A 13,263-nucleotide genomic window follows, 5' to 3' on the forward strand; every position below is an offset into this window, starting at 1 on the left:
TGCTGGGGTGGGTGATGGAGGGCAGAGAGGGAGGGAGATGCATGTGTGGCCTCTTTCTGTGTGTATGTGCATGTGTGTATGAGAGAGAAGAGGAATGGAGCCTGTATCTGTGGTCTCTATGCATGTGTGGCCTGTGAAAGAGAGGGAGGGGTGAATTTGGTCAGAGAGGAGTAGAGCTGTATGTGTGGTCTGTGTGTATGGAAGGCCTGTAGAAAAGAGGGATTGAGGGAGGGGAAAGTATGCATGGCAAAGAGAGGAGAAATCTTCGTGTGGCTGTTCACATGTGGAGTGTCTGTGTGCATGCGAGAAGCAGGTACAGGTGTGTCTGCTCTGTAGGGCCCAATCCAAAGTGCTGGTTTTGACCTATAAAGCCTTAAACAGCTCAGGACTGCAATAACTCAAGGACCGCCTCTTTCCATATGAACCTATCCGGACCCTGAGATAATCTTCTGAGGCCCTCCTTCGTATGCCTCATCCTTGAGAGGTCCGGAGGGTGGCAACACGAGAACAGGCCTTCTCTGTAGTGGCTCCCCGTCTGTGGAATGCACTCCCCAGGGAAGTTCACCTGACGCCTTCATTTTAGGCGCCAGGCAAAAATGTTCGTTTTTAACCAGGCCTTTGGTTGATATGACTGACATCCCTTTTAAAATGTGGACTTTTGGGGGGTGGTTGTTTTTATTTTGCTTATATATATTGTGATTTTTATGTTGATCTTTTCTGTGAACCGCCCTGAGACATCTGGGTATAGGGCGGTATATAAGTTCAATAAATAATAGGGCCGGCCCACCCACAAGGCAAGCTGAGGCAGCCACTTGAGCTCCCATGGGCTCCGCGCTCACCCCACTGCCAATGGAGAAGCAGCAGTAGTGGTTGCTTTTGGTGAGATGCTGCATTATCTTGTGTGTGCTGCAAGATCTCGCCAGAACCTTCCACCACTTCGCAGGTGCCACCACACATTCCTGGTGGGGCGGCAGGGCAGTACTTTTTCTAGTACCAGGGGACGTCCCCTGTTGTTATTTGACAGCAACAGCAACATTGTTTGGAGGGAAATCATTATCGTGTTATTTCCACAATCAGGACCAACAGGAATTCCTGTATTAAACATGAGGTTGTGCAGCAGGGCAGGAGGAGAAATGACTGTACTCTCTCTCATTTGTTGTCATGCCACACACCAATGGAGCCATTTGGTGTAATGCTGCACACCCAAAATAAAGCGATTTTGAGAGTGGTGCCCAAAACACTTCCTTAAAATTCAAAATGTGTCCACTGGCCCAAAGCAGTCAGCAGCTTCTGCTTTATAAAATATAAACTTTTCAACTGTGTCTGTGTGTGTGTTGTCTGCTTTCCTAGTGCAAAACTATAAATTACAGTTTGACCGGTCCCACTCCTTATGTATGTTTGCACAATAATTAATAATGCAAGCCAAACATTTGTTGCAAATGATCAGCAGTAGCAGAACAAAGCAGACGATAAGGTTGCTGACAGCTTATTGTGAGTCATGCATGGTTTCCCAGGAAGTCAGGACTTGAAAAGTTCAGAAGTAGGCTCCTTAGAAAACAAAGCATTGTTCTCCATTGGTAGCTGACAGACAAGTAAAATTACGATCCTTTGCACATACAAAACCTCATGCAACAGAAAGAGCCTCACAATCTGCAGTCAAATTAAATTATTGACAATTACATAGTCTAATATTTTCTGCCCAAGCTTGAGGTATTCAGTAAAATGGATACCCTTGGCAAAAACTGAGGTAGTGAAGGGTAAAGGGATTATTTCCACTCACAAATATTCTGAAAATATTGAGCAGTCCTGATGAGAAAGATAAATGACTGGAGAAAATATCGGAAAGTTTTAACTCTTGCAGCATGACATCTCTAAATATTTTTCTTGAATATTCTCCAGGATGTGTTTGAAGTTTCCCTTCTGCTTCAAACTGTGGGAATTGCTTGCATCGATTAGTGATCTAATCCTATACTGAGTTGTTTTGCTGCTGAAAAGCTAATTTTTCCACCAAGCTTGTTTCTCTGCAGATGCATTCCTTGAGAAAAGTAACTAAACTCTAGAAAATGCATATTATTTGATACTTATCCAGTTGTCTGCATTGTGCCTCATTCTTTAAAATGAATACAGTGGTGGTACCTTGGTTGTCAAACTTAATCCATTCTGGGAGCCTGTTCGACTCCCAAAACCGTTCGAAAACCAAGGCAAGGCTTCCGATTGGCTGCAGGAGCTTCCTGCACTCAATTGGAAGCCGCATCGGATGTTCGGCTTCTGAAAAACATTTGCAAAACAGAACACTTACTTCCGAGTTTGCGGCGTTTGGGAGCTGGTTTGTTCAGGAGCCAAGCCGTTCAAGTACCAAGGTACCACCATATTCTATACCAACAGGCATGGTTGCTGTGTTTTTAGTTGTGTTATTTTTGTATTTATTTGAAGAACACAGTTTTTGAGTTCTAAAAATGTAGAAAGGCTCTCTGGCACTTTTCAGACATTACAAAAGTATTTAATCCTCCTGTGGATATAGCCCATTGGGACTTGTGTATTTTATTGAATTGCATTGTATATGATTCTGAGCAGCCCTAAAACAAGCCCCAAACGTAAAAGAAATACTATAATTCCTGTTAATTTTCATAGTAGGTGAACTGCATACCTAAGGGCAAGAATTGGGTCTATTTTAATTTAGTAAAATCTTAAGGCAATGTGCAGAAAATAAAACTGCCAGCGAATATTGGATTCAGATGTTTGGCCACACTTTGGTGCAACTGCCACAAATGAATATTCAGTCTTGAGAAGCAGACTATTTCTGCCAAATTAACTGATGCCAGACATTTCCGGATGGCTAAGTATTTTTGGGTGGTGGCTGCTCTGAGAGGGAAAGACCATACCTCTCCAGCAATGGTTACCCAATACTCGGGATATGGATGGATTGCGAGTGTGAACTATTTTGATGGACACTCCACATCAGAAATTCCTTCCACTTTTGTGTTGTGATACAGGTCTTGCAGTGGGGCTGGATCCACAGGGCTATGGGAACCCAGATTTCTGCTGGCTTTCCGTTCACGACACCCTGATTTGGAGCTTTGCAGGACCTATTGTGATCGTTGTGGTTGTAAGTATTGCAGGATCTGCCTTCGGCGTGAAATGCGTCCGAGCTGAATTTATTACTGCCAAGCACTCTGACTGTAGAACATTCTTAAAAATTCATCTGTCGTATACATCCCTAAATTCAAATCAAATGTACAAAAGACATGAAACAGCACAGCTCCGATAACTGATCCTAAAACTATTTTAAAAAGCCTTGATAGCAACATCGGTCCTTACAGATTTCAATCAAAACTTGGCATCCCTTTCTGCACACTAGGAAACTTTTTTGTAACTTATTAAAAATCAACCTTTCGTCAATTACTAAAAGGTTTGGGTATTTTTGTGTGTTTTCCTGGCCAGGAATCAAATCTAGAGAACAATTATGCCCGTAAGTATCATGATGTGTGTGGCTTGCACCCACTTAGAAGTTGTAATCAGGAATGAACTTGCAAGCAGGATTTGAAATATGAGCAACAGAAGGAACTGGAGAACACAGTAGTGATGTGATGGTATCAGAGATGGAAGGTATTGCACAGCAGAGGGGGGGGGGAATTCAGACACCATGGAAAATGGGGTCGGAAGTTGGGAAAAGTTAAAAAAAAAGTATTTAAGTATATATGTCAACTTTTTGAAAGTGTAATAACATTTATTACAAAAAAAGTTGCAATTGGAAGCAATGGGTCTGTTGGGCCTCCTCACATAGTATTGTGGATATGCATCACTCACCCCTGAATTCTCTTTTCTTTTCTCAGTTTGGAATACTGTAAGCTTGTAAGGTCTTCTTTGAAGAACAAAATGTATTTGGGGAAGAGAAATCGTTTCCTCTTATCCTAACAAATCCCCTCTCTAAGAAACCTTTCAGGGGCAAAATGGACAAAACATCCATCAGCCTAAAGTATTCTGGCCTGGGGAGGGTGGAAGTCCAGTTGGGGGATGCACATCATAATGAGTTGAACTGTCACCCCACCGTCACCAGCATATAGCTTAAAAAAGGCTTCTTGCATAATACTGATCATGTTCAGGGCCAGATGAGCCCCCAAACCTCAGCACTCCTGTGTTATAAAGAAATTGCACCACAGTACTCGACAGTTGAGTTCAGCACTGGGGTGCAGTAACATTATTAACCAAGCCCCAGAGCTCAGCAGTCTCACACTTATTGTGGCCCAAGGGATTTCCTGGTTGTTTGTTCCTCCCACGTATTGCGTGAATCCTTCCTGGCCTCAAGCCTGTCCCATACTTTGACGTAGACTAGTTTATCCGGCATGCTGTTTTTGCAACAGTTACAAGCATTCATGTCCATGATAATGGTACCTGTGCATTTGCAGTAGTGTCTAACTTTTGCAAGTACAATTTGTAAGGCCAAAATCTTTCTTGTTCTTACTGTCTCCAGAAGCTTTGTTTTACTTCAAACCTTGCAGAGCAGAATCTTCAAGACAACTGCGTCAAAGTTTCTTGAATTAAGAAAGCAAAGCATAACATGAAGTGAGGGGCTCTTAGCTGGGTAGAAAATCGTGTTTTGGTGAATTCATGGAAGGCAAACACCTGCTCATCGCTATTCTGATCCATACTTTCCCCCTCCAGATCAACGTTGTGATCTTCATACTAGCAGTTAAAGCATCATGCAGACGACGGCAGCGTTCACTGGAAAAAACTGGAGTTGTGTAAGTTTGTAACCATGACAGAAAGAAACTAATCATGAGAAGTGGTGAGACAGAGACATGTTGTTCCTGCTCCCAGACTGATTCTGGGACACCTCTTCCTTTGAAACGTTGTTTAGTGCCATTGTTCTTTTTACTATTTGTTGAATCTTTCGTTCCCCTTCTGTCAGCTCTTGCTCCACCACTCCCTCCCTTGTCCCCTTTCAGTTTTCTCTTGCTTGTGATCCCCATCTTGAGACACTTTCTCCCATAGCATAATTACAGTGATGTACTCCCTGAAGGCAGCTGCTAAAAGTAAAAGAATTGCCTTCAGGCCAGAAGGTGCCTACACCCTGTGAGAGCATGCTTCTGCTAAGATGTAAGCAAGGAGAATAAAATGTTAATTTTTAAAAACGTTATCTATACCCTGCCAGAATTTACCCACGGAGCTGCTTACAACATACTAAAATTCAACACTTTTGCACAATATATTAAGGAACCATGGGTACATCTATGGAATGGGTAGTCGGTGTGTTGACCTAATGAGTCTACAACTCATCAGCCCCAGTTACATGACCATTGGTGAGGACTGATGGGAGCTGTAGTCTACTAACATCTAGAGGGGACCATGTTGTCTCTTCCCAGCCTGTGGCATTACCATTAGGTACCAGGTAATTGATGACCTAATCCAGGTTCCAGGATCTTCCCTTGGCAGGGATGGGGCTAGAACGAACTTCAGGTGGATCAGGTGATGATAAAAGATTCCAATGCACAGAAGCAGCTCTTCTGTTGATCTGCACACAAATCTCCCCCACCCCCTGCTTGTACAGTACAGGAGTTTGCCTCATTGTCTTCTGAGGAGTCCCACCCTCAAATATGTACAAGTTAGAGGCAAGGCAGTTCCTTACCATTTTATTAATGGTGTACATAACAAGCAAGTATTGCCACTGCCAAGTGATGAACAAGGGTAAGACATACCATCTGGCTTCTGGAGATTGTTGTAGTTTTCTGAATCACTCTATTGAGGAAGGTACTTCTGGTGTGCTCAGTATAATACTGTGAGTTTGTGTGACAGAGAGAGGAGTTGGTGTCAGTGGAAGCATACCACCTGATGAGGAAAACACTTGCTAATAGTAATAATAATAATGGTAATAATAATAATAATAATAATTTATTATTTATACCCCGCCCATCTGGCTGAGCTTCCCCAGCCACTCTGGGCGGCTTCCAATCAAGTGTTAAAAACAATACAGCATTAAATATTAAAAACTTCCCTAAACAGGGCTGCCTTCAGATGTCTTTGGAAGAGAAGATAGCTACTTATTTCCTTCACATCTGAAGGGAGGGCATTCCACAGGGCGGGCGCCACTACCGAGAAGGCCCTCTATCTGGTTCCCTGTAACCTCACTTCTCACAATGAGGGAACTGCCAGAAGGCCCTCGGTGCTGGATCTCAGTGTCCGGGTAGAACGATGGAGGTGGAGACGCTCCTTCAGGTATACAGGACCAAGGCCGTTTAGGGCTTTAAAGGTCAGCACCAACACTTTGAATTTCGCTCGGAAACGTGCTGGGAGCCAATGCAGATCTCTCAGGACTGGTGTTATGTGGTCCCGGCGGCCACTCGCAGTCACCAGTCTAGCTGCCGCATTCTGGATTAATTGCAGTTTCCGGGTCACCTTCAAAGGAGGCCCCACGTAGAGTGCTTTGCAGTAGTCCAAGCGGGAGATAACTAGAGCATGCACCACTCTGGCAAGACAGTCCGCAGGCAGGTAGGGTCTCAGCCTGCGTACCAGATGGAGCTGGTAAACAGCCACCCTGGACACAGAATTAACCTGCACCTCCATGGACAGCTAGCACATGATGCGGGTGGTGCTGTGGTCTAAACCACCGAGCCTCTGGAGCTTGCCAATCAGAAGGTCAGCAGTTTGAATCTCCGTGATGCGGTGAGCTCCCATTGCTGTCCCAGCTTCTACCAACCGAGCAGTTCAAAAGCACACCAGTGCAAGTAGATAAAGATACTGCTGCAGCAGGAAGGTAAACGGCGTTTTCATGCACTCTGGCTTTCAGCACGGTGTCCTGTTGCACTAGAAGAGGTTTAGCCATGCTGGCTACATGACCCAGAAAGCTGTCTGTGGACAAATGCTGGCTTCTTCGGCCTGAAAGCAAGATGAGCACCCCAACCCCATAGTCATCTTTGATTGGACTTAACCGTCCAGGGGTCCTTTACCTTTACAGAATAAATCCCCTTTACCTATCACCTGCTTTATCAGTGGGTGTTACTTAGGCCATAAGCCAAACCTCTGGGGTCTGGCTACCTAGGAGACAGCAAACTGGAATTCACAGATCAGTAGTTAGTATCTCTGCCTAGGGTGTATTTGGTGGCCGAGTCACAAAAACTTATTTTTTACAAGGTCACGTAGCAAACAAGACAAAAGTAGTGTTTGACTTTACTTGTTTAATTCTGAACTTCTGCATTTCAGCCAGAGCTTTGAGAATTTCTCTCTTTCCTGGGGCGGAATTGGGAATAGCAGTGTGTGCACTCCAGGGACTGCCATATTTCATTCCTAATACAAATTATTTCGTGGTTTTCATCTAGCTCTGTACTGCGGACTGCTTTCCTACTGCTACTGTTGATCAGCGCTACCTGGTTACTCGGTCTGATGGCGGTGAACAGTGATGTAATGACATTTCACTACCTGTTTGCTATCTTCAGCTGCTTACAGGTGAGTTTGATAAAGTGTCTTTATGGCGTGCCTTCAGATCCATTTCATGCTCCTTGGATTATCACTTCTCTGATTATGCAGTGCCGAGTCAGGGCTTCATAGGTAAAAATGGCAAACTTAGTGAATTCCTCCTCCTTCAGTTATTAAAGGATCCCCTCCCTGGAAATTTTTTTCTATTTTTTAAAACATATTCTTCTTTTGTCCTTTTTTCTCTTCATCCCTCTAAAAAAATCTAGGGCCTGTTCATCTTTTTCTTCCACTGTATATTCAATAAAGAAGTGAGGAAACATTTGAAGAATACTTTCACTGGGAAGAAGCCACTCACCGACGACACGACCACCACAAGAGCTACATTGTTAACCGTAAGGAGCCATTCTGCAAAAGGCATTTCCCAGCACTGACGCATAATAGTTCTGTATCCTGACAAAATTGCTGATGCCAAATTTTGTCTGGATTCCCTGCCATCAGCAATTGGCCTAGAACTCTTTATTTTAGGACATATCCTCTCTTACCAACATAAAACAGAGCTGCATTCAGCTTTGGGGTTTTTTAGAATGTAAATGGAAGTATATGCATTGGGATTTATATAATTATGCCATATTCCTATTAAACTATTTAAGTGATTGGAGTTGACTTAAGTCCATTGATTTCGTTGGGTCTCCTCTGAGTAAGACTTAGTTGGATATAACCCTACTGCAACTCACTAGTTTTCTTGTTAGTGTTTAAGGGCAGAAACTCATTTTAAGGAAACATTTAGTGTTATTTCTATCCTGTTTGTGATATTTTTAGATCCCAAATTTACATTTATTATCTGATTTTTATTAATCAAATGAGGGATCATCGGAAACCTTTGGCCACTCAAACGTTGACTTTCAGGAGCAAAGTTTCTCCTGCTAAAAGCTCGCCGTTTCCTAAAAGTCAAATTTTGGATGGCCCAAGAAAAAGATTAGCGAGACCAATTCTTTCTTTGGACAAATAACTTAAAAGTTAAGCTTCCTCCAAACAAAAAAAGGAGGGCTCATTTGACTACCAAAGCTCATGATCAGGATAACCATATGATGTGGCTGTTGATTGGGTGTACCACTACAAAAAAGACGTGAGGGTCACCTGTTACCTATTGCTCATCATATTAACCCCCCCCCCCAAAAAAACCACAGTAAACTAGCATGTCAGGAAGAAAGCTAGCAGGTCTCCATGAGATCCAGTTTTTATGTGTTCAGGGGCATTGGAGTAGTTAAGTATGCAGCCCCCTAATTTCAGTATGAAATGGAACAGCCTAGCAAGAGCTTCACCGCAGATTTGGCCTGTGTGTATAGATCAGCTTTAATAATATTGACCCCTCTCAGTTTGATGGGTGGTTTCAAAAATAAATGTATGTGTTTATTGGTCAACACCTCTTATTTTTCCCCTTCTCCCAGCGGTCTCTGAACTGTAACGACACGTATGTAGAAGAGCCAAATATGTATCGCACCACTATTGGGGAATCCACCGTCTCCTTAGAAAGCACCATCAGGTCAGCCAAGAGTCACAATAGCTACCTTGCTTATATTCTCAGGTAATCTGGTGGCGGCGCATGGCTTTCAGGCCTCTCCCTTTTCTCTTTGTGTTGCTTTTGCAAAAATGACATGAAATGCATTGCTGCTTTTGTGCAAGTTGTGCTTCCCTTACGCTTCTGCAGATTCGTTTTTGTGCAATATGCATCTTGCACCTTACCTGTGCCCACGTTGTTTGCATCATTTGATTTCACCATTTAAATACAGGCTGAATGCCAATTGCAGTGGCTATACTGATGCCATACAGTCCGCCAGGCAAACATTGCATTCGAAGCAGCAAACTAGAATTTCAGGTGTCCCTGTGGGTTTGCTTGCTATCATCCCCCTTTTCTTCTTCTTAGAGATGAAGCCGCCCAGAAGCTTAGTGTGTCATCCAGCCAAGCAAGAGCAGGTCATACAGAAGGCGATTCCTCCATCTTCCACAAGAAGCCACCAAAATCCAACGGTAAGAGGTCTTTCTTCTCAGAACCGTATATGACAAACATCTCCTTTAGTCCCCACCAACCAGTACCATGTATTAATACAATCAGTGCTTTTCTCAGTTTCAGTAAACTGTAGGGTGTTTGTCTCATTGTCAGGTGTCATTGATTAGGGCAGGCTTAAGTAGCAGCGCTGTGGGTTAAACCACAGAGCCTAGTACTTGCTGATCAGAAGGTCGGCGGTTCGAATCCCCACGACGGGGTGAGCTCCCGTTGCTCAGTTCCTGCTGCTGCCCACCTAGCAGTTCCAAAGCACGTCAAAGTGCAAGTAGATAAATAGGTACTGCTCCGGCAGGAGGGTAAACGGCATTTCTGTGCGCTGCTCTGGTTCTCCAGAAGCAGCTTAGTCATGCTGGCCATATGACTCGGAAGTTGTACGCCGGCTCCCTTGGCCAGTAAAGCGAAATGAGCACCGCAACCCCAGTCGGCCACGACTGGACCTAATGGTCAGGGGTCTCTTTACTTTACTAAGTAACAGCAGCAACAGTAACTACCGTATTTTTCCGTGTATGACGAGCTTTTTTGACCCAAAAATGAGGTTCAAAATTTAGGCTCATCTTATACACAGGTAGCTGAGGGGGGATGCGCAAATGTTTTTTTGGCGTGAGCCCAAGATTGTAAGTGGCGATTGGCTGCTTGACTGTTGGAGGGGATGCCGAAAATTGCAGCACACAACCGCTCGCGTCACTTACAATTGCCGCTTACAATCTTGGGCTTGTACTTCATTCTGACGGGTGAGTGATTTTCAGCATTGGCCACTTGGTTATTGTGGCGCTGAGGCAGCCAATAGACAGGGAGCTGATAGGTGATTTCTGTGACGCGAGCGGAAACCACCTATCACTCCCCAATTCCCACCAGCGGCCGCCAATCCCGCTACCGTTTGCTGCGACAAGGGCAGCTGTCTATTGGCTGCCGCAGCGGCAAGCAGCAGGGCTAATAGCAACAATCAGGCAGCTGCAACGCGAGCGGTTGCGTGCTGTGTTCCAGTGAGTGAGAAATTTTTGGCAATCCCCCCAAATAATCCTCCCCAAAAGCTCATTTCCCCTATTTTCTAAATTTTGAGGCCCCCAAAATAGGGGGTGTCTTATAGACGGAAAAATACGGTAATTTCAATATTGCATCAGGACCAAATCAATATTTGTAGTAATAGGAAATGTCAGAAGCCGTAAGTGTACTACTGTGTTGAAAAGGGGAACAAGAGATCTTCCACAATGCATAATATAGCAAGATACAAAGCTGTGTTTGTACAGTTACTTGTGCATGGGTGTCAGGGCTGGTTCAGCTGCAGGTCAGCACGGAGACACAGAGATGAGCAATAAAAATGATTCTTTATTCAAAGAAACAGAATACAAACTGATAAACCTACAGGCAGGACTGGCCCCCAGGGGTCAAGCAGTTGCCAGAACTGTGTCTCCCACTTTCCCCTAAGTCTCCTCCCCATCCAGCTGTTTTCCCAGCCATCTTAATCTCCATCCGTTTTCTGTGCTCTTTTCTCTGCTCCATGCAAAGCTCTCTATGCCCTTGGAGACAAGGGAGGAGTGGAGCTGAATACAGTGGGACCGGCAGACTCCTGTTGCAGCCTCAGCCCCCACCTCCCTCTCAGCTGCCTCTCCTTCCTCTCTCACTCAAGCCTGTTGCTTGTTCAGCATCCAACCATCCTGCCCCCTGCCTCATCGTGTCCTACCACCACTCCCCTGGCTTTTATCCTTCCTCCTCTGAGGCTTCTCTAGGGCACAGAAGCCAACCAGGAAGCAGGACATGAGTGCCACAGGTCTCTTCCCACTTGGGATTCCCAACAACTTGCATTTAGAGGCATCCAGCAGTGAAGGCAGAGCATAACTGTTGCAGCCAGTAGCCATCAAGAGCCCTATCCTCTGTGACTGTGCTGCACAGAGAGGATTGATAGAGCAGACTAGACCAAACACCTGTGACTAAAGAACGCTTGAAGGATGTGATAAGTTAATGAACTTGCTGTTTCTTGCATATAGTAAACCTTCAACACTTTCATTCGTTTACTTCTACAGAAAACGATTCTGACTCGGACAGCGAGTTGTCCCTTGACGAACACAGCAGCTCCTATGCCTCCTCACATTCGTCAGATAGTGAGGAAGATGGGGTAGAAGCAGGGAAAAAATGGAACGCAGCCAGCTCAAAAAACAATGACCGGGGTCCACTCCACAGCACCCCCAAAGGTAAGAGAGTAACAGCTAAAAATGTGCTTCCTCCTGTGGGGGCCTTAAAGGTCACTTTGAAATGGCTGGTGTGCTTCAAAGAGTAGCAGGGGAAAATGCACCCCAAATCTAGATGGGTTTGGCCTAAGACAGGGCTGGGGGACCCTTCTTGCTGACAGTGGATGGGGAAGCCAGCAGAACCGGAGCCAAAAGTACTACAGTACTTATTCCACCCTGTTTTCCATCCACCATCCCTTCTGTTCACCCGCATGAAATTAGACGGAGAATCTCAGGCCACAGGTTGCCCACCCCTGGAACAACTGACTTGTTATTTCACATTCCCCACCTGATTCACGTGCCGGTTGTAAGGCTAGACAAACATCATTTTAAAAGTTAAAAGGGCAGCAGAGATGAGCCATAGTCAAAATGAGCGTTTACTGCGCAAGAGGATTCTTAGTCTAGAAAGGTCTTCTGCTGTCGCAGTTCCTTAAGTGAATTGGTTGCGAAGCTGCGGCACCAGTAAATTCAGAGAAAGCCAAAAATACCCCTGGCCACACTTGGGTGTTATCCAGAACAGCGTGGAAGGCCGAGAAAGAAGAAACCTCTCAACAGGCACAGGAATGCTGCTCCAATCAGCTGACACAATCCAGGCAACAGGTCCATGGTGAGCAAAGGGCAGGGCAGCACGTGAAGCCACCAAGAGGGAAAACAGCTCCTTGTTCTCTTCAGGAATGTGGAGTGTTTTCCCGGCCTTGTGTCTCTTGTGGCATTTCAGCAAGAGCAAGAGTGCAATGTTTCCTAATGCAGCAGGACTGCCCTGGTTTGCAAACGATCCTCTCCATAACCGGAGAGGCAGTGACAAGCAGACTGAGCAGAGCAGATCCACACACCCCCTCAACATCACCTAGTGAGGCTTAATTTCATTTATAAAAAATCATTTGCAAAATGTGCAAGTCACTTTATTTGGCTGAAAATGGGGGCTTAGAAAGTGGCATACTGTAGTACCTCGGGTTACATATGCTTCAGGTTACAGACGCTTTGGGTTACAGACTCTGCTAACCCAGAAATAGTACCTTGGGTTAAGAACTTTGCTTCAGGATGAGAACAAAAATCATGCTTCAGCAGTGCGGCAGCAGCAGGAGGCCCCATTAGCTAAAGTGGTGCTTCAGGTTAAGAACAGTTTCAAGTTAAGAACGGACCTCCGGAACGAATTAAGTACTTAACCCAAGGTACCACTGTACTTGAAACTCAAGTAATCACCAAACCCTTTATTGTAAAAGGGAATCACTCGGAATCCAGTTATAGTACTTCTTGGTCCCTGGCTGTGATCAAGAAATCACCTATTCCCCCCAACTTAAGTTTCTTGTGCCCTAGTTTTATTTTTAAGTGAGAACATTTTCAGTGCCAATAACCCTGCTGTTTTAGAATAATGAATTTTGGATTGTGTGTGTGTATGTGGTGGTCCAATAAATGCTGAGAAAAATATGCTTCCCAACCCCCGATTACATTGCTGAGCTTCCAGTTCATTTGTGGAGCGAAGGTTGCCAGCAGGGTGGCTGCAAATAAGGAGAAAAGAAGCAACTACGAACCTAAACCTGAAATTATATGCAAACCAGATTT

At 44.7% G+C, this 13,263-nt stretch overlaps 1 protein-coding gene across 3 annotated transcripts in view; it reads left to right on the forward strand.

The window, feature by feature from the left end:
- CELSR1 (cadherin EGF LAG seven-pass G-type receptor 1) overlaps positions 1 to 13,263 on the forward strand; it is a 158,509-nt gene that overhangs the window by 140,583 nt on the left and 4,663 nt on the right. For 2 of the 3 annotated variants that reach the window (XM_081211344.1, XM_081211343.1), the window contains exons 26-32: positions 2,994 to 3,106; positions 4,663 to 4,742; positions 7,314 to 7,440; positions 7,677 to 7,802; positions 8,859 to 8,995; positions 9,335 to 9,438; positions 11,497 to 11,664. In XM_081211344.1, the coding sequence (XP_081067470.1) occupies positions 2,994 to 3,106; positions 4,663 to 4,742; positions 7,314 to 7,440; positions 7,677 to 7,802; positions 8,859 to 8,995; positions 9,335 to 9,438; positions 11,497 to 11,664 (855 nt within the window). The remainder of the gene's footprint in view (positions 1 to 2,993; positions 3,107 to 4,662; positions 4,743 to 7,313; positions 7,441 to 7,676; positions 7,803 to 8,858; positions 8,996 to 9,334; positions 9,439 to 11,496; positions 11,665 to 13,263) is intronic. The other variant, XM_081211345.1, reaches the window with a different exon arrangement.

The sequence above is a fragment of the Podarcis bocagei genome (genome assembly GCF_964188305.1).
Source record: "Podarcis bocagei genome assembly, chromosome: 10".
Taxonomy (NCBI): Eukaryota; Metazoa; Chordata; class Lepidosauria; order Squamata; family Lacertidae; genus Podarcis; species Podarcis bocagei.